This window comes from Lipomyces chichibuensis (assembly GCF_038497645.1).
Source record: "Lipomyces chichibuensis strain CBS 12929 unplaced genomic scaffold V1513scaffold_3, whole genome shotgun sequence".
Classification (NCBI taxonomy): Eukaryota; Fungi; Ascomycota; class Lipomycetes; order Lipomycetales; family Lipomycetaceae; genus Lipomyces; species Lipomyces chichibuensis.
The window spans coordinates 358,339-380,438 of NW_027117455.1; the positions used below are offsets into that span (position 1 = coordinate 358,339).

The 22,100-nt window shown below is 49.6% G+C and overlaps 10 protein-coding genes across 10 annotated transcripts; 5 read left to right on the forward strand and 5 right to left on the reverse strand.

Moving 5' to 3' along the window:
• Positions 1-30: 30 nt before the first annotated feature.
• V1513DRAFT_373842 (uncharacterized protein) lies at positions 31-544 on the reverse strand (the record flags this gene model as incomplete). Its single annotated transcript, XM_066894829.1, has 3 exons — positions 31-135; positions 186-287; positions 341-544. 3 exons carry the CDS (start codon positions 542-544, stop codon positions 31-33), a joined length of 411 nt encoding a protein of 136 aa, XP_066755872.1.
• A 902-nt stretch (positions 545-1,446) lies between these two features.
• V1513DRAFT_437316 (insulin-induced protein-domain-containing protein) lies at positions 1,447-3,090 on the forward strand. The gene is made up of 3 exons (XM_066896902.1): positions 1,447-2,333; positions 2,382-2,548; positions 2,604-3,090. Exons 1-3 carry the CDS (start codon positions 1,593-1,595, stop codon positions 2,737-2,739), a joined length of 1,044 nt encoding a protein of 347 aa, XP_066755873.1. The 5' UTR covers positions 1,447-1,592; the 3' UTR covers positions 2,740-3,090.
• Positions 3,091-5,329: 2,239 nt separating this feature from the next.
• On the reverse strand, positions 5,330-6,686 carry V1513DRAFT_361263 (uncharacterized protein; the record flags this gene model as incomplete). The annotated part of the gene is made up of 2 exons (XM_066894734.1): positions 5,330-6,115; positions 6,396-6,686. Coding segments are annotated over 2 exons (1,077 nt in total), but the record flags the coding sequence as incomplete, so codon positions are not given.
• A 1,168-nt stretch (positions 6,687-7,854) lies between these two features.
• Positions 7,855-8,919, reverse strand: V1513DRAFT_437326 (nucleophile aminohydrolase). Its single transcript, XM_066896903.1, has 4 exons — positions 8,598-8,919; positions 8,408-8,532; positions 8,096-8,350; positions 7,855-8,035 (listed from the first exon to the last, which is right to left on the reverse strand). The coding sequence occupies exons 1-4, from the start codon at positions 8,755-8,757 to the stop codon at positions 7,997-7,999; spliced, it is 579 nt and encodes a 192-aa protein (XP_066755875.1). The 5' UTR covers positions 8,758-8,919; the 3' UTR covers positions 7,855-7,996.
• Positions 8,807-10,818, forward strand: V1513DRAFT_437330 (WD40-repeat-containing domain protein). The gene is made up of 3 exons (XM_066896904.1): positions 8,807-9,315; positions 9,371-10,596; positions 10,701-10,818. Exons 1-2 carry the CDS (start codon positions 9,018-9,020, stop codon positions 10,594-10,596), a joined length of 1,524 nt encoding a protein of 507 aa, XP_066755876.1. The 5' UTR covers positions 8,807-9,017; the 3' UTR covers positions 10,701-10,818.
• Positions 10,702-14,954, reverse strand: V1513DRAFT_167790 (uncharacterized protein). The gene is made up of 2 exons (XM_066894263.1): positions 10,966-14,954; positions 10,702-10,910 (listed from the first exon to the last, which is right to left on the reverse strand). The coding sequence occupies exons 1-2, from the start codon at positions 14,759-14,761 to the stop codon at positions 10,807-10,809; spliced, it is 3,900 nt and encodes a 1,299-aa protein (XP_066755877.1). The 5' UTR covers positions 14,762-14,954; the 3' UTR covers positions 10,702-10,806.
• A 145-nt stretch (positions 14,955-15,099) lies between these two features.
• Positions 15,100-16,836, forward strand: V1513DRAFT_409367 (uncharacterized protein). Its single transcript, XM_066895689.1, has 2 exons — positions 15,100-15,423; positions 15,483-16,836. The coding sequence occupies exons 1-2, from the start codon at positions 15,135-15,137 to the stop codon at positions 16,493-16,495; spliced, it is 1,302 nt and encodes a 433-aa protein (XP_066755878.1). The 5' UTR covers positions 15,100-15,134; the 3' UTR covers positions 16,496-16,836.
• A 677-nt stretch (positions 16,837-17,513) lies between these two features.
• V1513DRAFT_374214 (adenylate kinase-domain-containing protein) lies at positions 17,514-18,172 on the forward strand (the record flags this gene model as incomplete). The annotated part of the gene is made up of 2 exons (XM_066894843.1): positions 17,514-17,575; positions 17,629-18,172. The coding sequence occupies 2 exons, from the start codon at positions 17,514-17,516 to the stop codon at positions 18,170-18,172; spliced, it is 606 nt and encodes a 201-aa protein (XP_066755879.1).
• A 250-nt stretch (positions 18,173-18,422) lies between these two features.
• V1513DRAFT_437340 (cyclophilin-like domain-containing protein) lies at positions 18,423-19,656 on the forward strand. The gene is made up of 6 exons (XM_066896905.1): positions 18,423-18,603; positions 18,700-18,794; positions 18,867-18,970; positions 19,025-19,042; positions 19,104-19,230; positions 19,292-19,656. Exons 1-6 carry the CDS (start codon positions 18,484-18,486, stop codon positions 19,509-19,511), a joined length of 684 nt encoding a protein of 227 aa, XP_066755880.1. The 5' UTR covers positions 18,423-18,483; the 3' UTR covers positions 19,512-19,656.
• Positions 19,551-22,023, reverse strand: V1513DRAFT_394415 (Enolase, C-terminal TIM barrel domain-containing protein). The gene is made up of 6 exons (XM_066895336.1): positions 21,790-22,023; positions 21,413-21,544; positions 21,149-21,277; positions 20,978-21,045; positions 20,743-20,812; positions 19,551-20,672 (listed from the first exon to the last, which is right to left on the reverse strand). The coding sequence occupies exons 1-6, from the start codon at positions 21,833-21,835 to the stop codon at positions 19,810-19,812; spliced, it is 1,308 nt and encodes a 435-aa protein (XP_066755881.1). The 5' UTR covers positions 21,836-22,023; the 3' UTR covers positions 19,551-19,809.
• Between the last annotated feature and the right edge of the window lie 77 nt (positions 22,024-22,100).

Here is a 22,100-nt window from a genome sequence, read left to right on the forward strand (position 1 = left end):
TGCACTCAATCCGCGCCCCATTTCAGGCAGCTACTGAACTAGATGACCGGGTAGTAAGAAGTTGGGGATAGAGTCGCGAATGAAGTAGATGTGACCGCAGTTTGCACATCGCATTGATCCCTGACTGATTTGCGTCTGCTGAGTGTTAGCATAGACTGCCGGAAATGTATATGAATTATGCATACCTCCAACAGCAGGGTGTGCAAGTCTCTGAGGAGCTGTGCGTTCTCTGGCGCATGCGGATTCTCGATTTCGGGCTTTGCCTCTGGCAGCTGGGTGTTGCCCAACTATAGATAATATCAGCACATCTACATCGCCAACGCTGTTTCGTCTCACATACTTCTCTGGCAGTCGTAAGTAGGGCCGCCCACTCTATCCGAGGGAGGATGTTACAGATGAACTCTGGACTGAAATCGACGTCCTCGTGAACGAGTTCGAGAGGGATATCCGGCATCTGCTGGTCGAAATGGAGGGGAAAGCAGTCAGGCGAGGATCCACAGGCCTTCACTGTGCACTGGACGAAGTTTGCGGTGAGGAGTTTCATTTCGCAGAGCGAATAGTCGTGAATAGAGCAGACTCTAAATGGCGAAATAATTTTGCCCGATCAAAGTGCATAGTTTTACGTTCAGATTCTTAATTATCGGCCCTAACCCTTTAACAATTAAGGTTTATGCCGGAGTTGTACCGAGGCTAAAACGGGCAAGGCCATAGCCAATAGGGTTTAGCGCATGTTTTGAGTTCTTCTGGTCAGAAATACCACGAAGTTAAGCCGGCAATGATACGGCAAAATGAACACTATCGAATCAACTCAATCGTATATATTATACATACATCTCTCGTACAACTTGTGACCGCTAGCGACTAATCTTAGTCCTGCCTGTTGAGCCTGGAGGCGGAACCGGGGGAAAGAACGCAGAACGACCCGTAGATATATTCTTCATGGTCAGTGATTGGTGAAAAGCGGCTTTGTTCTGCGATTTTCCGTCATAATGTGCCCAGGGTTGCCGATAAATATCTGCGGAGACCGAAGGTCCTATTAATTTGCGTTGCATCGCCAATATGTTTTATGAGATTAATAAGATTATCCTATGACAACCATTTAAAAACTCAGGGATCATTGATAACCGTACATCGTCACATTCATTCATGTCCTGTTCTTCAAACCGTCTAACCCAATGTGTTCGATATGATCACGGAAGCAGAAGCGTCTTCCGAATCCTCAAGGTCATCAATGTTTGTCACCTTTGCTGGACGCTGACTGGACGCTGACTGGACGCTGATTGTCCGGTCATTTAGCTACTAGTCCCGAATACCTTCGAAAGCGTTATGAAATCAAAGGGGTTTGTGTCTGCACTAGTAGATGTTTTTGTCGGCTTATTTTGACGCCGCTTCAGTATAGTGACGTTAGTAGGTCGGCACGTGCATCTTGCCACAACCATCACCCTCACTGGACGAAGTAGCAAATTGCAACCTTACTACTCAAGACTGTTGACCTGTCGTATAAATAAAATCATCCCCTCTCGACTTTTACAAGCTATATTTCCACTTCACGCTCACGCTCACTTTTACCGTCTCCACACTATAACTCCAACATGGACAGCGCCACTCTCGCGAGTCCGCGGCCTGTTCGCAACTTCGCCTCGATACCGCCGTCGGACCAGGTCACGCAGGGCCCGCATTCGTCTTCGCTCTATGACGACAACAACGACGACAGCGGAGGCACGCCTCACAAGTCACAGTCGATCGTGACGCTGACGTCGTCCGCGCTTGCTGGCATTTTCGGCTCCAATCTCATTGACCCCAGTCGCGCTCCTACACCGGATATCCTTAGCCCGTCGATCTCCCCGTCCTCCTCAAAGTTGTACGGTGACGGTCTCGCGAGACTACGTCGGAACGAGAACGTGGTGCAGCCAACGATAAATGGTTCGTCTAGAAGCAAAGCTTCGAATCTCAAGCCGGGCGACCGATGGTACAGTCCTGCGCGCGAAACAATTTCCGACCGACCGCTGTCATCGACAGCATCTGGACGACTAATCGTGTTCGTCAAAATCAGTCTGCTTTTTTCCTTCGGCGTTGCGTACGGTCACCTTGTTACACAGCTCCAGGACAATCATTATGTCACCCCGACTACGCTGAACATCGATCCGACAGGAAGTTTCGCACTTACCTGGGGCGTACTGGGCGTTTTCCTCGGTGCTTTGCTGCCCTTTGTCGATTCGATATCGCCAGCGATTCTGGGTCCGAAGATTTCTTCTAGCTCTGGATCGAGTATGTTTGCTTGGAACCCCATCGTTCGTGCAGTCGGAGTCTTTATTGGTGTCTCGTACGGAATTGTAAGTTCTGCTTGCATGTCTATTTTTGGATTATACTGATTCGTTCAGCGACGGCTGCCATGGGCGTCAACGCTGCAAGGAGCTATTGTTCTTGCCTTCTTGAATCCCATTTTGTGGTTTGCACTTGACACTTCTGCAAATGGCTTTATTCTTTCCTCCCTCACTGCTATCTTGGGTACCGGCGTGTTTGCCTGGGCATATCCCAGCCATTTTCCGTATGTTTTTGTTTGCGTGGCTAGTGTTTTTACAGTACTGATCTCATCTGCGCAGGAATTCGATTGGCTGGACAGAGGACTACATCGCCGTTGCAACATGGATCGCGTCCATCTTCTTCTGCAGCTCAGTATGCTTTGGCACTATCGGTCGCAAACTTCTCGGCAAGAAATTATCCGACACTTCCAGCTAATTGTATTCATCTACTCGTCTGTTTTAGCCTACTCTGCAATACTAGAACACTATTTGTGCAAATCATACTACACCTGGTGTACCAGTCGCTCACGGTGATTGATATACATTCATCGCATGCAACGTTTTGTTTGATTTACTAATACGCTTTGGGTTTCGGTAGTACGTACGCAGTACATATTTTTGCATACTTTATTTCTTGTGGCAATAACGGATACGAAATTGGTTGTGGATATGGATGCTCGGGTCATTCATTTGATTTTTGAAATTTTGGTAGTTTGGTTTGTTTACGATGTACATGATCCTCCCGCTTGGTAATAGGATACATTAATAAAATTTAATCTTCTTAGTATCAAGCAGACGATAGAAGTGGCACTAAACCACTGTATTCATGGTGCCCCGGCTATTTGCTTCATGAAATGCCGTCCATAGTAAGCTTAAAGAATGACTATGTCTTGCTCCTACCGTCATGACTGGTGTATATCACCCATAATGATGCAGAACCAAGCCACAGAAAGGTAGCGTGACTAATTATTACCTTGGCGGGTGGGGTCAGTCATGCTGCAAACGTTTTGAGTATTACATAACCATAAGGAATGAGATTGACTGCAGCAACTAGAGGGGAAATGAATCGTCTCGGCATGGCAAAATCGAGTTAGAAAGTATATAAATAAACATGATACTTGCAGAATCAGGTGCCGAGTGGACTGTAGATAGCTCTCCACCACCACCACCACCACCCGTAGAGTCAGAAATTTAAGCAATTTCCAATGCAATCATCGTCCTGAGGGACTCATTTCAGGCGCAAGAAGCAATCGGTTTTCGCTGTCACAACCACCGGACCCCCAAAAGTCTAAGTTCAGTGTCGAACACAATAACCAGCTCTTCCATAAGCCTGTTGCTATATGAACTGCGATTTAGTGTCGATCCTATCCACGACTCGACCCTAACCCCACTAACCCCCTAAATTTCAGCAGATCGATTTTGGGGAATTAAATAACCTACCGCGTGCGAATCACTGCGGCCGCCGATCGACTACTTTCTTCCAAGACTCCGAAAAAAGGTATCAATGCCAGGCCGTAACGATCGATAGCCTTGTTACCCATCGTATATGCTTTAAGCGTATACGCTCGCAGTGGCCAACGGCGAGAAGCCAATCACACTCAACAGCTGGCAAAGTATTTCGACTCAAGCCGCAGCCAGTTCTGAACTGTGTCATTCGAGAATAGCAGGTACTACACTTCCATTTCTCACATGCGAGACCGGTAAAAGCGAACTGAAAGCTCACTTAAAGCGATGACGAATCAGTACATTATTCGAAATGCCATGGTCGAGAACAATTAGAGAGCATTCCAATTCGCAAAAACAAACTAACTGATGGATTGTAACTAACCAGCTACGTTACCAAAGTAACAGTTAATTATGAAGTATGAGCTATGAAAAATGGAAATAAATGATATGAATGAAAATTCGCATATATCACAAAAACTATCTTAATTCAAAAAAAAAACTTTTGTCAATAACACACCAAATAATAATTATCCAATAACCCACAATGTAATGTAAACGTAAATATGACGGTAGGATGGTAACAATGACCTTATTCACAAGACAGAAAACCAAAGCAAGCAATGTCTATAACTATCAGAAATTTGGACGAAATCTATCACACATTTTATCAACTCCTGCTTTCAAGTAAAATCGTTCAATACACCATATCCGTAGATGCCCAGATCGTCTAATTGGCGGGTCAACATCAGCAACCGCTGGTTCTGCTCCAGAGCCGCGAGCTCGGCGTCTGATATTCCGGAGACTGTGTTGGTATAATCCGCCGAGCTCATGAATAACTCAGCGGCCGCAGCGTGCATACTTGCTGTTGTGTTCGCCGTGCTCAAAGTGTGAGGTTCTTCAAATGACATTGAGCGCGATGCGAACAGCGTCGCGACAGGTGTACTGGTTGTAGCAGATACGAAGGTGGACGGCACGGTCGCAAAGTTGTCGATGAAATTTGGAGGCTGTTTGTATGGAGATTGGTCCCGATTATCCCACCAATGCTCGACAGGATCCATAGGTTTGTGGGGCTCGTCTTCATCTGTTGAAATGTCGTCGTCCTCGCGGATATTTTTCGTATGTCGCCGGACACGTTTATACAATCTGTCGGAATCCTCATGGTCATCTACCTCCATCAACGACCCAGCGATCGACAAAACGGGTGTAATCGGCGTCTGGGGCTTCGAAACATCCTCCTGCTCCTGCGTCCATGAGTCCACGCTGCCAGAGATATTGCTACCAATACCGGTCTCGATAGAATTTCTCGCAGCATTTCCGCCAGCACCACATAAGCTCAACTTTCTCGCACGCAATGGTTCTTGACATTGTACGAACGACACGGATTTCGACCGCCGCATGAGGCCGCTGCCCGACTCTGTAGACGTAACCGTCATGCTTTTGACAGGACTAACGGCGCCACTGGCGGGAGCGCTGGGAGTGGGGAAGTTCATCATGTACGCCGGCGCTGAGGGAATCTCGGCTGGCGCAGTTGCAGAATAGCTATGTGACCGTCGCAACCTGACAGCGGGTGGCCCCTGCCGTCGCCGGCGCGCAGCAAGCTTCGACTCAGAACAACTAGGCGCAGCGAGAGGAGAGAACAACTGCAGTTGTTGCTGTAGTTCCGTCATTGGGCCTGGGGTGGAATATGTTCGCTGTAAAGGAATCGGACTGATCAAGTACTGTCCATGCGGATGATGCGATGCGATCGGAGACGGCGTCATGGGGACGAACGGCGTTCCGATAGGGGGAGCCTTCGGCGCCCCAGGGAATCCTGGAGTACCCGGTGCGACGTACACGGGCGAATGAACCTGGCCGTGATGAGGACTGTAGAAATAGCCGCCTGTTGCGCCCGGGGTGACGACAGTGTATGGAGAATGCGCGTAGGCTGCCGCTGCTGCCGCAGCGGCTTCATTGCGTGCTTTGGCGGCTGCCTCGGCGACTACGAGGGAACGCTCAAGCGAGGCGTAGGACGCTTCCGACGGCGATGCGTATTTGGTCGGCGACGTGTGGTCTCGCGTTATACGTTGAACAGGCGTAACTGGAAGCGCGGGTGTTGTCCGAGTTGGCGTCTTGGCAGGCGTTGCCGGTGGAGCAAATTGCTGGTCGGCTTGGGCCTTTATTGGTGAAGCCGATGACGGCCGACTGAGCGGCGGAGTGGTAGGTCGTTCAGGTGCGACGATATGCTCGTCATCTTCAACTTCGACTGTTAACCGTTGCTGCGGAGTCTGGTGTCTGGGCGACCCTGCGGCGGCCAAGATCATCTCGACTCTGGTCGATTCTAACTGCTTTTCATCTTTTGCCCGTTTCCGCCGCTCTTGAAACCACAACTACTACAAGTTAGCAGGACAGCGCAGTAAAGCAATGACGACAGTATGGAAATGGTGCAGCGGCAGTCGTGTTCTTGCCGCGGATCAAATAGCTGCTACGGTACCGCGATAATACACAGTAACGACATCAAACCCTTGACATTTATAGCGAAACACACAATTCAAACTGATTCTGATATCATAAATAGCAATTGGTATCACAGAAATAGCGGCTTGTAATGCAATTGACTCTCTTGCGGGTGGACAATCAAACTTGAAGAAGACGAGAGAGCTTAAATACCTGGACGATGCGAGGAGTGATGCCGATATTGCGTGCGATCTCCTGCCTCACAGCGGGGTTCGGACGTGGATTGTCCGCAAATGCGACTTCTAGGGCCGAGATCTGCCGGTGGTCAACGCCAAACGCGACAGTGGGTTCTGTTGAATTTGGCTGGTGCGGGACTCCGGTGGGCTGCGGAAAGATGAAAGTACCTGGCTGGGAGGCATTGCAAACCAGCTGGTCCGCGTTGACCCGGTTGGTCGCGGCCGAGGCCGCAGACGAAGCCGTCACCGGGAGCTGGAAGGGTAGCATGCTAGCGAAGTCGATGTGCTCCTGCCGAGATATCTCGCGGGCCGGACAGGCAGAAGGCGGAGGATCCGTTCGTCTGCGTCTGCGACTGCGCGCAGCACGACAGGCGATCGCAACGTGGTGTGTTATTGAAGTGAGGAGTGATGGAGTGGTTGTATTGTATCAGAATGTTGATTATAATATAGTGCAAGAGAAGCAGGCGTGGCGGACTCTTGAGTTCGTGGTGTGGTTCTGTGGGTGGCCGGGGACCACGCGGATCGAAGAAAGGGATGATCTTTGACTGACTGGAACAGTCACCTCAGCCAAGCCAGACACCCGCACGTTAATCAATGCAATATTACTGCATGTAGTTATTACTGCTACGTTTTATAAATATATGTTCGGTTTTACTACACTACGCACGAGAGAGCAGAGGATTTGCAGAATCTCTTCGAGCCTTACGCTCGTCTCTCTCACGCACATCACCGCCCCACCCAGCTCACTATTCAGCCAATCGTATCAGTATCTACTATTGTCGTGATTACAGTCTACGTTGATCATACACGATCTGCTTTCGTGGCCCAGTTGCCGAGCGCAGGTAGAGCAGAATTAAGACAAATTAACTGGTCGTCCAAATCTGCGCGTTGGAGTTCGTTCGATCGCGATTTTCTGCATATTATATTAGACCCAAAATCAGACATGCTCCAAGGGATGCCGCCTTGCCTTTGCATGCATTGTTTCTATTGTCCTTGTTGTTGCGCTGGTGCTGCTGGTGCTGCTGGTGCTGGTGCTACTGCTGGACAGGGATGGTGAGAGGAGGGGAAGAATAGTAAGACGAAGATGAAAACTAGCCGAAGTTGCTCGGTGATTTCGGTGCATGCCGACGACGCACACGTTGTCTTATGCCTATCGCAATTTGTATCAGTAGGCGACATCATACATTACTCGACCGCGACACAGACCAGCGACACGACACAACCGACACAACCGACACAACCGACACAACCGACACAACCGACACAACCGACTACAGCCGTCACAATCAGTTCTATTTAAACACTGTCTAATATATAACTGTAATATATGCAAGACAAATATATTACACGCTGCAGCAGCCATCTGTTCGAGGATCGGAACGCATTGCTGCCCGATGATGTCATACTGACCATCGGCAGCGCTGAAAGGATACCATCGACTTGTATTCCTGGCGGAAATACCACCATGTGATCAAAGTATTTTATATATGTATAATGAATCTCACAACCTAGAAAGTATTTCAATTCATATAACTGTAAATATATTATATATACAATGCAACTATCTCCCTGCAACAACTACACCGTCCGCACACCGTCCCTGTCAATGATTTTGATCTGAACAATTAGTACATTCCCTCGGACAAATCGCAATGATAGACATTATACACAACATACCTGAATGCCCTTGAAGTCTATCGGCAGCCGGGTCCGCAGCTCTGTAACGCACATCTCCATGATTTTCATACCCTCTTCGAGACTGAGATCCTTTTTGTACCATCTATCTAACAGCGACAACGTATAATACGCCGCGTATCCATGGGCAGCGTACGGTACCTGTGCGCGCGACGCAAGGTAGTCCACCCAGTACAAGCACGGCTTCTCCGTAGCCGTGTCGTAACCCCCGATCAAAATGTTCACCTGATACGGTTTCTACCATGCTGGTTAAGCAACATCGCATCGCAGAATACAAGAACACCGAGGACGTACCCGACTTCGCAAGCTCTTTGCAAGCTCTGATCGCACAAACGAAGTGATCGCCGGCGGCGACAACTCCGTCTCATTGCGCATCCCGTGTAGCTGTATATTAGCTTGTACATACTCCGCAAATTGCACTATTCAATCAGCAAATTTCCAGAAGAACAATCTATAAAATAATCAAAGTGAACAAAATACACACCAGTATCGCCGGCCTCGCCCGTATACGCAACCAAGGTATGCGGGGCCACAATCCGCGTCTTGTCATCATCGGCCTTGAGAATCGACACGCCCCGTACTGCAGCCATCGAAGTCGCCACAATCACTGCATCCTTTGTCGTCAGTCCGAGAATCACGTCCATTCTGTATTAATTGTATGTGTATTAATTTATAACGGAATGTGATGCGAAACCAACGTCGTGATGCTCAATGCTGATGAAAGCTGACGAGCGGCGTAACACTGTGTGGTTCTCTATGCGCAAACATAGCGGTACTTACGCAAGATTCTCTAACGTCTTCCCAACACCACAAATTTTTTTGTCATTATTTAAGGCAAGGTCACACTCCTTAAATCTGTGATCGGGCATACATACTATTTTACTGCCGAGAGCTACGAAAAGAAATGTCAGATCCATTTTTCTCCCGCAAACGAAAACGTGGACCAGCAAGGGACGGTAGTGCAGGCCTGCCTTCCCGGGTAGTCTCTGCACCTTCCCGAGAAGTTGAGGACGAGGAAATTACTGATCCCGAGACTTCAGACGAAGAGATGCAGGCTGCCGACACTGATGGCAGTCACACGGCAGTCGAAAGTGAGGACGAGAGCGATGACGACAACGACGAAGAGTTCGCGAATGAAACTGCTACAGACAAACGTCGAAGACTGGCGCAACAGTATATCGAGAACTTGCAACAGGAATTTAGTATGACGCGTTCCTTCCTACCGCCGTTTCGCATGTAATGATGCTAACTGAATAGACACTGCCGGATTTGATGCTCGAGATGTGGACAAAGACAACCTAGCCGCCCGTCTAAAAGAAGATGTGGCTGAAGATCAAGGCCGCCTTTACAGATTCTTAACACAGTCATTCACCTTCCTCCGCCCTGCCCGCAATTTCCTGTCCTATAAAGGCATGCTCACCCCCACAGCCATCGCAGGCGCCGATAGCACGTTGTACACCGTTTCGAAAGACCGCACTCTCTCAAAATGGGACGCAACGACTGGGAAGCGACTAAAATTCAAGCGCGGCGACCACGACAAAGATATTCTTTGCATAGCCGTCAGCTCTGATGGCAAATTCATCGCAACAGGCGGCAAAGATCGCAAAATCAACATCTATAGCCCTGAGCTCGACCTTTTGAAAACATTCACCCAGCACAGAGATCTAGTCCTGTGTCTCTCTTTCCGCCGTGGGACACACCAACTGTATTCTGGGAGCGCGGACAGGACCATCAAGAGTTGGTCCCTCGATGCGCTATCGTACGTGGAAACTTTATTCGGTCACCAAGACGCCATAAATGACATCTCTGCTCTGGCCCAAGAGCGCTGTATCACAGCCGGCTCACGCGACCGCACCGTGAGACTCTGGAAAATCGTCGAAGAATCGCAACTAATTTTCCGCGGCGGTGGACCCAGATCCGGACAAAAACTGCAGTTCGTGGAAGGAAGCATTGACGCGGTCGCGATGGTCGATCATCATATTTTCGTTACTGGGAGCGATAACGGGACACTGTCGCTCTGGACTTTACAGCGAAAGAAGCCAGTATATACCGTCCATCTCGCACACGGGCTCGACACGGTGTTAACCCCAGAAAAATATACAGCCGAAAAAGTACAGTTTCCGGCACCACCGAAACAGCAGCCGCGGTGGATTACGTGTCTCGCGGCGCTGGCATACGCCGATATCGTTGTCTCGGGATCCTGGAACGGCGTTAAGGTCTGGCGTGTGGCAGTACAAGACCCCGAACGTCTCGACGTCGACGTCGTCGGCGCTACCGGCGGCAAGAGAAAGCAATATTCCCTTGACTTTGTCGCGGAATTCAAACTCCCTGGCGTCGTCAACAGCATTACGATACTCGAAAACGGTAAGGATGAGATCCGAATATGCGCTGCTGTTGGCCGCGAGCTGCGCGGTGGAAGATGGATGCAACGGGACGCAAAAAATGGCGTGCATGTGTTGACCGTTAAGAAGAAAAGCGAATAGGTTTGTATATTTTTGTAAATTAGATTCATGCATTTACGGCTTGGGATATCTAAAAGTATTGCGATTCTGCAACTCGTTGACTAATAAATTACATATATAATTAGAAAATTACAAAACAAAATGCGCATGTATCATTAAAAAATCAAGACACCTAAGTAACGTAGTCATACAATATGATATACAATCGAGACATATAGTACAATGCAGCTTTCAATTCAAGAATCCTTTACATCCAGACGACCCACACAAGCACGGTATGCGCTCTTCCGAATTGACTTCTCTCTCAAACTTATAATCGTACGTCAATTCTTCGTCTAATACACTGTTAGTCAATGGTTCCTGAATTACAAACACATCAGAGGCACATACTTGCAATAATATCTCTCAAGGCATAAATAACAATCCGTTTCTGTCCCTCGACTTTAATAATCTTAGCCGTACAGCTAGGAGTGCAGCAGTGATTAATAAATCGTGCAATTCCACCACGTTTCGTCGCATCAACAACCGTGCTCTCGTCAATTCTAAACAAATAGCTACTACCAATCCCATTCTTCAAGTATCGCCGTTCGCGCATGTCCGCTACCGGCTGCCGAACCACTTCGCCGACATACTCGATGATCATGTCGTTCGCGGCAATGTTTTCCATAGCGTAAAGACCCCAGTTGTGAATCGCCGAACGCGCAAAACGCACGGGCTTCTTGCGTTTCTTGAGTTGATTAAACCGAAGGACGTCATTATCAGTCGACAGCATTTGCTTCTGGAGGTTGATATCTGCGGCGAGACGACGGTTATTGATCCGATTCAATCGGGACGAGATGCTGTCTTTCTCGGCGCCTGTGTCTAGCGACACAGACGCCAGCGCCAAAGTAGCGCTTGTCGATGCGTCGCCATCGATTGCAGTGTCGTGGTCAGCAGGAGTGCCCGCCCGGCCACTGGTATCCGCGGCGTCGCCATTGGAAACACCATTGGCTGTATCTCCGTCGCTATGCTTTTTCTTCCGAAGCCGTTTGCGGTGCTCAAGATATTCTGTCTTTTCGGTCTCCGGAATCCGGTGGTAACCTTCGGTTCTCGCTGATCCCGACATATTCATGCGCTCGTATTCGTCTTCTGGTCGTATTAGTTTCCGACTAACCCCTCTGCGAACTCCATCAAAGAAATTCGCCTTGGCTTCTTTATGCTGCCAGCTCCAGAACGTCGCATTGCCCAGAGCTAAATCGGGCTTCACATCCTGAAGGGCTATCTGCAGGAACTTAAAGTCCTCTGTGTCGGCCACTAGGCTCTGGACACCGTCCAAATCAAGCACTTTATCTGTCTCAACATAATCGAGCAAAAGCTCAGAAGTGGGTTTCCAGTACGAATCATCAACAAGGTCGAAATCATCCTCCTCCGGAGTCAAAAGCTGTTGAATCGCGGCTTCCTCGTCTTTTGTCTGCACGAGATCTGTCTTGATTTCAGCTGAAACTGTAGTAGCCGGAGTTGCCTCGTCCTCTTCGGACGTTGTAAACTCAATCCGAACAAGTTTTTTCTTGCGTTTCTTCTCCCCCTGTTTCTCCTCGGCAGTACGGTCTTTACGCTTCTTTCCTGGTTTTGTCTCGGCCGCCCGAATCAGCTCCTGGTCAACGTCTTCCATGATGACATCCTCATCTTTGACTGGCTCAACTTCGTCTCCTGAAACGACGAAATCCTTCAATCTATTACTATCTTCAAGGTTCTCGCGCTGGCGACGAAATTCGAAATTCTTGTCCAACTGCCGGAACTTGGTCACGAAATCGTCCTCACCTTCGTCGTCATTTGCGACGTCGCGGTGCGTAGCCGGTAACTCACTTTCGGAATCGGAATAATCAATTTTGACGCGTGGTTCGCGTTTACGGTGTCGGGCAACATGTTTGCCGATCAAATCGTCATCGACCTTATCGTTGTCTTCAACGTCAGCCCCATCTTCCTCGTCAGAGACATAGTCGTTCAATTGATGATTCATTGGTCGCGACATGCCCGCTCGCTTGACACTCGGAGACATCGACTTTTTGGACGACAAATTGTCCTTCAACCGTGATTGTGTAGATGTTGCGTCCGCATTGCGTTTCTTGAACCTAGGCAGTAATGGTAATTTGCCCGAGATCTGCTTAACTCCGGATGATACATCCCCGGTAGCCTCGTCAACAGCGGGAACATCAACTTTTTTGTGCGACGCGTCTGCTTCCTTCTTGACGTTTGTCAGCGAATGTATTGCGATTGGCTCAGCCTTTACCATTTCTAGCGACGGGGCACTGGTAGGTAACTTCGCAGGATCCAACTTGTCGTAGATAATCGGTACCGTAATTCTCTCCTTGATATCCTTCCGCAGTACCTCCTGTAGCTCTTTCAAAATTAAGCAAGTTGCATCCTTAACTGGATCGGCCTGTCTCACAGACTTTGTCTTAACTTTCGCGGCATCGTCTTTCTCCGTCTTGACCCTTAAATCGGCCCTCTCGCGATCCCGCCCTCGCACACGACGATCATCTTGGTCACCAAGAGGAAACTGAATCTGCATATTCATCCGCCATCGGCGATCCATCGTGCGTCCATCCATATGTCTAAAACACGCTTTTGCCTCTGTCGCACTGTCAAACACGACATAGAACCCCGAAAGCTCGCGCTGCTTCGGGTGATATCGATGTGGTGTCTCGTATTTGAGAGGGAGAGTACTTTTGACCACATAGACTTGAATCCAGTCGTAGTCGCGGAGGTAATCTTTAATGTCGGCTGTGTAAACTCTGTCGACGGGGACGTGCAAATCCGAGATGAAAACATAGGGCTTGTTTCCAATGCGGCTGAATAAGTCGTCTTTTGGAGGTTGCAGAGGTGGTGGCGCGCGCCGGCCATAGCCGTGGGATCGTGATCTCGACGGAGAGCGTGAGCGCGAGTCGTCAGAACTGTAACGTCTGTCTCGTGAGCGTGAGCGCGAGGAGACTGGTGTGGATGAACGTGACCGGGATCGTGTTAATGATCGAGAATATCTGCGAGAATGTCGATGGTATGCGGGTGAATGAGACCTATGTGATGTTGGAGATGGTGGTGGTGGCGATTCTGAAGGAAGCGGCGGAGATGGTGGTGGTGGTGGCGGAGGCGGTGGAAGTGACTGCGCAGGAGGTGATAGCTTCTGATGTTGGCTCTTAGCTTCACGAGCAAGCTCCTCGATTCGTCGTGTACAGAGACGGCCATCGTCATCGAACTCGACAGTAACACTGTCGAAGCCAACTTTGATCTTGCCCGCATGGGCGTCCTTGACAGCTCGTTTGGCAGCCGCGTGCCCTGCCAAAAAATCCACGGATTTCTTATCTGATTTTGATCCTGAATTTCTGAATCGAATAAGGCACATTCCCAAGAACGCTCCCGTAGTTGGGTCCTTCTGCATCGTAAATTTCTCGAACTCGCCATATTCTTTAAATTGCACAGCGACAATAGATTCCTTGGTCAATCTCGAGAAGCCAGACACGAGTATCTGACTCGGCGGTCTGGGCCCAACTGAATTCGAGTCGAACACATACCTTAGAACCGCGAGCGTTGGCATGCGCAGTCGTCGTCTTTGTCGTGGGACCGCGCCGGACGGGTACTGCGGCACTAGATTGCGCGGATCGACTGCCCGTCTAGTAATACCGGAAGAGCTTGATGCCTTTTTGCGATAGATCGGCTCTTTGCCTCGGGACTTGGCCTTGTCAAGGTCGGGGTCGTATTCGATCTGGTACGACTTGCCATGCAGATCTAAGACTGACAATAGCCGCGGTTTCTGTGGTGCGGTCTCTACTGGCTTCGCATCTAATTCGGGGCCACGTTTGCCATCATCCTGGTGCTCTGTCGGTGGCGACGACTGCGAGCTACCAGAGGACGGCGCCGATGAAACGTTCGATGCACTTGACGAGGACGACGACGGCGGTATAATCTTTGGATGCGGCGACCTGCTCGTGGATTCTCTGTCTAGTGGTGGTCGCGAGTCGAGATGCGGCGCGGGATGGTTCACAGGAGCATTGTACCTGTCATTGCGAGGACCTGTTGGTATGACGACTCTGTCGGGGAAGAACGTCGCGAGATCAGCCTTGCTAGACGATTTTCTCGGCGGCGGGTCACGATGAGAGCTGGAGGTATGCGACGGGCGCAGGTGCACGCCGGTACGGGGGGTCGGCGGCATGGCCCTCCGAATGCGCAACTGAGCGACTCTCTTTTGTTCTCACTAGAGTACTGGGCAGGCGGTGTGTAGTTCAATATAGTCGAGCGCGAATTAAAGAGGCGGATTCTAGTTGCAGCGTATTGTGTATGGGTTATGGGAAATTGTATAATTCGACAACGCGGCTTGTATTTCGTAAATAAGGAGTTTTGAGAAAAGTCCCGGGAGAGTAGACCAGCTTTCACGCGTATTACACGTCATGGCGCCGTGCACATCTTGTCCCGTTAGTGAATGGCGGTGAAATTACCCGGCTTTTAGCAAAATCTTCCTCACAGAGAACAAAAACGATGGAACAGGGTCCATCAGAATATACTATATATTGTACAATTTAACAGATATGGAGGATCCAAACTTGTATTACAATCAGGGATTTCTTGCCATTGTCGGCAGTCCGTCAGAGCACGTCACCGGACTTGCGGCGTTCATCGACGTCCTGAATGGCTTTGAGGCCGAGTCAGAAGATCAACTTGGTCCGCTCACGAGCGAAGTCGCGCCTTTGGTAGTTGTCGACGAAGCTGGTGAGGTAGATGACGAGGACGAACCTGTCGTCGAGCCAGAGAAACTCGAGGAAGCGATTGTTTTAGTTCTCGGTAGCGCCAATGCTCTCGTCAAGGCTTCAGATAGGGGTATGCCAAATTGATAACACTTATGTACTATAGAGAAGAAATAAGGCTTATCAGTATAGAATTCGAACCAGCGTACAATCTCTTGCTTCACGCGCTCACATTTTCACCCGCTGGACTACCGGATCATCTAGCCAAGGTCCTTGATCATCTGTCAACTGCCGCGTTGACCCACGCTCTCCCGACTCTTTCAGTGCTGACTAACCTCTTCAACCTTCTCCCCGTCAACTCCTCACTTCGACAATCAGTTTTTCTTACAGTTCTTGATGTCGCCGTTGCAACAGGCAACACATCGCTTCTCCTCCCACAGCTCAAGCAGCTCCCGATATGGTTCGAAGAATGGCAGACATCACCCGCCGACCAAGTGGCCCTACTCCTGAAGATCGGAGCCGAACTGGCGCCAGCCAACACTGCAGCTGCACTTAAATATTTGCAAGAGGCGCATAGTGTCGCTGTCGCAGCCTCCGTCCAGATCGATGCGACTGTCACGTCAAAAATGGTCGTGCTGGCGTTGAAGGACGCGTCGTTCCTAGACTATGACTCAATCCTACCTTTCGTTGGCACAATTTCGTCAGATCTTGTAGAGTTACTGAAAGTTTTTGTCGCTGGCACACTAGAGGACTATAAAGCTTTTTCTGCTGCCCATCCTGACGTCTTCTCCGCCAATGATCTAGACACTGAGGCCCTGGCCACGAAGATTCGGTTTCTCACTCTGTCGACTCTTGCTGGATCTTCTCCGAGTCTGACGGTGTCATACAGCAGCATCGCATCAGCCCTTGAGATCCCGATAGAAGAGGTTGAGTTCTGGATCATCGACGTCATTCGAGCTGGACTTCTCCAAGGCAAGATGTCGCAACTCGAGCGGAAACTTTTCATCCACCAAGTCGCCACACGAACATTCGGCGAAAAGGAGTGGAATGTTATCGCGCAGCAGCTGCACGTATGGAAGACAAGCTTACGAGATGTGTTGACTGTCGTCCGGAACGCGCGAGTGACCGTCCAGAATAAGGTGGCTGCGGCGAATGCAGAACATGAGAAAGTTAATGGCGTTGAAAGTGCGGTTGAGGTCGCTTGAGTTTGGCGTAGATAAGAAAAGTTCGTACGTTTGTTTTTTTACATTTAATGTATTTGTAATATGACCTAGAATCTTCAATGTAAACGAATTGTAGCGATATCTTCCAACTCCAACAGTCTATCGTATCAGTGTCATCATGACAGTGCCGGAGAAGGAATATGATTGACTATCTACTACACCGCGGCAAAAGCCCACACACATATTCTGGCAGGTCCGAGAGATGGCTTGCGAAATGTTTCATATAAATTGTCGACATTTAAAATTTCCAATTACTCCATAGCCGCGGCTGTGCCAATGTAGCATAAATTGATTAAGCAGAGTAGACCATACGAATTACTTAGTAATTTTACAGTTGGCGCACTAAACTCGGTGTCAATTGGAACCGATTAGTCTGGTCTGCTGCAAGCCGGCCCCTGTCGTGTAAACCTTGTCCGAATTCTTACGCAACTACCGAGATATGTGGTGAATTATGGCACTATTGCGCACAAATTTGTTGAAATCACGTGAGTGAGCGGTGCAGCAACGAACAGCAAACAACCATACCTCATCCAAATTCACAGTTGGCAGCCTGCCAGCCACTGTCAATATAATATTTCTCGATGGCCTCTCTCCGTCGCAGCACTCCTGTTCTTCGTGTCCGCACTCTGCGCACTCGCCGCCTACGGTCCAACCCGCTGCTCCTGCCGTGTTCTCCTCAACCTCTCGTGTTCCCTGTCGAGACAATACGATCCTACGCCTCAGGCAGTTCCGCTCCCAAGGACCCGTCCAAGCAACCTCCAAACATACTTGGGATATTAGGAATTATCCTCGCTGGCTCAGGAATATTCTATCTCCTATCCAGGAGTATGCAAAAAGGTACGAGTACGACGGCAATACTTGAATGCACCACCCTTTTGGTGATGAAAACTTTGGCTAACTGGTTAATTTTGCAGAACGCGAAGCCAGACGCGACATGAAGCTTGGAGAACCAGAAATCCCAGCCGAGATTCGAGAAAAGCAAGCGGCGGCCACTACTATCATGCCCCTTCCGACTTTCGCCAAGGACGAAGTTAAGGTTATTTTTGTGCTCGGCGGACCTGGGTATGTCTACTTTTGAGTGGGTATCGCGTCCTTATGATGGCTAACTTGAGCAGCGTCGGCAAGGGCACGCAATGCGCTAATCTTGTGCGTGACTACGACTTTGTCCATCTGTCCGCCGGCGACCTACTTCGCGCCGAGCAAGCGCGCGAGGGCTCTGAATTTGGCGAGTTGATCTCGACGTATATCCGCGAAGGTAGAATCGTGCCCCAAGAAATCACGATCGCCCTGCTCCGCAATGCCATGCAAGAGGAAGTCAAGAAGGGCCACACAAAATTCCTGATTGACGGATTCCCTCGTAAAATGGACCAGGCGATCAAATTCGAGGAAGATGTCGCTGTGTCGGAGTTCACTCTCTATTTCGATTGCTCCGAGGAAATCATGTTGCAGCGACTGCTCAAGCGTGGCGAGACTAGTGGTCGCGCGGACGACAATATTGAGAGTATCAAGAAGCGGTTTAAGACATTTGTTGACACGTCCATGCCTGTGATCGATTACTACAGAAAGCAGGACAAGGTTATTACAGTTCCATGTGAGAAGACCATGGAAGAGGTCTATAATTTGTTGAAGGAGAAGATCAGCGACCGCATGTCAATATAGAGGTTTGAAATGTGAATTAGATGATGGCTATGTTTCGTTTGGCATTGGATATATTACCGATACAGTAGTAGATTGGGTAGGTCATGTAATAGATCTCCAGTATTATTAAGATTATGTGTATTGCAATTCCTGAAAGGAAGTGTAATAGGGTACTGTGCCCCATTTCCTGAATTGAGTTTCCATCTTTGACGCCCGTGCTCTCTATAAAGGAAACGTAGTCCCAGCGGACGACCACGACTACATTGGATCATCTTCTTTCTCTCTTTTCCCATCATCTCTTCTAACTAATCAAACTGGAGCTACCTAACGACATGAGTCTCGTGGTGCGGTTTCTGTCACTCCTGATAGCCGTAATGGTCGCGTTCTATTTCTTTGGCGGACCAGGTGCCGAGGCGGCAGGAACAGTCACAAACCCTGAGGTCACCACTAAAGTGCGTTTCCATCATTTCAATGCTGCATGCCATATACTTATCTTCATGTTGCGGCATATTTTGATGGGAGCAATGGGCTAATTACGTTATTCTAAGGTCTTCTTCGAGATTGAGCAGGGTGGAAAACCTCTAGGCAAGGTTGTCCTAGGATTGTACGGCGGCGTCGTCCCCAAGACAGCCGAGAATTTCCGGTATTTCCCAAGCTAGTGTCTAACACGACTGGATTCGCTGTAGTGGATGTATTTGGAACGCTGACAAGTTAGTGCCCTTGCGACCGGCGAAAAGGGGTTCGGATACCAGGCCTCCAAATTCCACCGTGTCATTGACAATTTCATGATCCAAGGCGGTGACTTCACCCGTGGCGATGGTGCGTATCATCATAACGTTGTTTTCATTCCTCACAATATTAATTCATGTTTAGGCACGGGAGGCAAGTCAAGTAGGTCCCCACAGTAGCGATTAACATATCAATACTTGATAACAGGAACTAACCAAGGTAGTCTACGGAGCGCGTTTCCCGGACGAGAACTTCTCAGTTAAACACACCCGTCCAGGACTGCTGTCCATGGCAAATGCAGGTCGCGACACGAACGGCTCCCAATTCTTCATCACGACCGTCCCCACTCCGTATGTTCCATAGATCTTGAGCCCAGCTCTGACTTTTCAACCACATTCTGACGTTTCATAGATGGCTCGACGGCCGCCACGTTGTCTTCGGCGAAGTCCTCGAAGGTATGGATATCGTCACGACGATCGAGAAATGTAAAAAAGGAAGGCAAGACCGTCCTGTCGAAGATATCGTCATCGTCAAATCTGGGGAAATTGGCGAGCCTTCTGCCGAAGAACCTAAATCTGAGCCAGAGGCTACTAAAGACGTTGACCAAGAGGTCAAGAAGGATGAACTGTGACTACGATGGGAGCTTGCGTACGCACTTTGGAATGTTAGATGGTGATCGAATATATGTAACCACACGAAAATAACTGAGTTATAATTAAACATCAGAAGTTATAATTCAACATGATTAGCACTTCTCAATTACAAATATCTCTGTCTTTATAACAGTGTTGTGGCGTCGAACCTAATATCAACTAAACAAAATTCTGGACAATAACTCGGCAAGTTCATAAAGCCTTGCTGAAAATATCAGTGACCTGCACTTCAAATCGCCAACCCAGCTTCATGGCGCGTGCCACATTGCCAGTAATTTAGAGAGCGACAGCGGTGCGGAACTTCTCACCAGCGTAGACAGCCTTGTCACCCAACTCCTCCTCGATTCTGAGGAGCTGATTGAGCTTAGCGAGACGCTCGGAACGGGCTGGAGCTCCGGTCTTGATCTCACCGGCCTGGAGACCAACGACGATGTCGGCGATGGTGGTGTCCTCGGTCTCTCCGGATCGGTGGGAAACCATGACGCCCCAGCCGGCAGCGAAAGAGTCGAGAGCAGCCTTGATGGATTCACTAAGAGTGCCAATCTGGTTGACCTTCAACAGGAGAGCGTTGGCAGCCTTCTTTTCAATCGCCGTCTTAATGCGCAGAGGGTTGGTGACAGTCAAGTCATCACCAACGAGCTGGATGTCAGTCGTCTTGTAGAAGTGGACCCACGCGTCCCAGTCATCCTCCGCGAAGGGGTCCTCGATCGAGACAATGGGGTACTCATTCATGAGAGACTGATACAGAGAAGCAAGCTCCTCGCCAGACAACCACTTGGACGGGTCGGAGTCGGGGTTCTTGAAGTCAAGGTCGTACTTGCCGTCCTTGAAGAACTCGGACGAGGCGACATCAAGAGCGATCTTGACCTTGCCGGTGTAGCCAGCCGCAGCGATGGAGTCCGTGATAAGGTCGAGAGCCTCCTTCGGGGTCTGGATATCGGGGGCAACACCACCCTCGTCACCAACGTTGCCGGCAGATTGGCCGTATCTCTTGACTGCGAGCTTCTTCAGGATCTGGTAGACTTCTGCGCCCATCTGGAGAGCCTCAGCAAAGGTGGCCGCACCGACGGGAGCGATCATAAATTCCTGGAAAGCGAGGCGGCCGCCGGCATGGGAGCCACCGTTTAGGACATTGAGGACTGCCAAGTGTAAGCATGAGGGTTACAGACATCCGGGAGTCATGCGAACAAGACGACATGAATGACTTACAAGGAACGGGAAGGACGACGGGGTTTTTGGAGCCAGCCAAGGACGCAATGTGGGTGTAGAGAGGGACACCCTGTTATCCGAAGCACGTTAGTGGATGTTGCTCGGGAGGAGGTGTGCGGCACGAAAACGCGCCGGCTCGGATGCAAATGCCGGGACGCACCCCGGAATCTACCAGCAAGGTAGACCAGCTTCAAGCCGACGCGTGTCGCGTGCAAACATGTTGACATGAACTTACCTTCTCGCCAGCAGCAGCCTTCGCGGCAGCGAGCGAAACACCGAGAATGGCGTTCGCGCCCAACTTGGCTGTACACTGTGTCAGTGATCTTCAGGTACAACACCCACAGTGCTAACGGTCGGGAAAAGACACACCAACCGCAACCACATGGAAACAGTAGAGAATACATACCCTTGTTGGGAGTGCCGTCAAGATCGAGAAGGAACTTGTCAACGGCAGTTTGGTCCTTGATGTCGATATTTGCGGCGACGAAGGCCGGAGCAATAATAGTGTTCACATTGCTAACAGCCTTGAGGACACCTGAAACGTGTGAGTAACACTCTTGCGATGAAGTGATTCAGCAGACACTCTCGTCAAAGATTCTTGCAGGAGTGATATTATTGCACTGTGCTGCAATTCTCGAGGACTTAAGCTGAGTGCAGCATCATATCATACCTTTTCCACCCCAGGCAGTCTCCTTGTCGCGGAGCTCAAGAGCCTCGTGGATACCGGTGGAAGCACCCGAGGGAACAATGGCACGGTAAAGACCAGTCTCAGTGGTGATATCGACCTCAACGGTTGGGTTTCCTGCATAAAACTGCGTTAGACCTGATCCGAACTATGACAAAATCCGCCGCGATGCATATCGCTCCAGAGAAATATGTATATGTTCGAAGGATAAGCAGCAAATCGCGATATTAGACGGCTGACGAAGCTCGCATGCATAATAACTGCAGGCAAGGGCGCAGAAACAGCAATTGCATGGACACCGTCGTCGGGGCGACCTGCCGGATCCCCAGGCACCAACAAAACCAGTTGAGTAGAATACATACCGCGAGAGTCGTAGACGTAGCGGGCGAAGACCTTGGAAACAGTCATTGTACTAGACGAATACGAGAATCGAGCGACAGAGCGTAAAAGTGTTTACAAAGAAATTATTCTCTCTAGAGATGAGGGCGGAACGGAAGTCAAAGGAAGAGGGATCTACTTAAACTATGGAGAAAAATGTTGCCCGATGACGGCAGATGTGGGCACGGGGCGTCGGCTGCACTGCTGCGTGCGAGGTGGTTGGACAGCCGAATGAAACAGTGAGCCTAAAGACGCATTCCGTTGGGTTTATAAGTAATTATGAGCACAATGTACG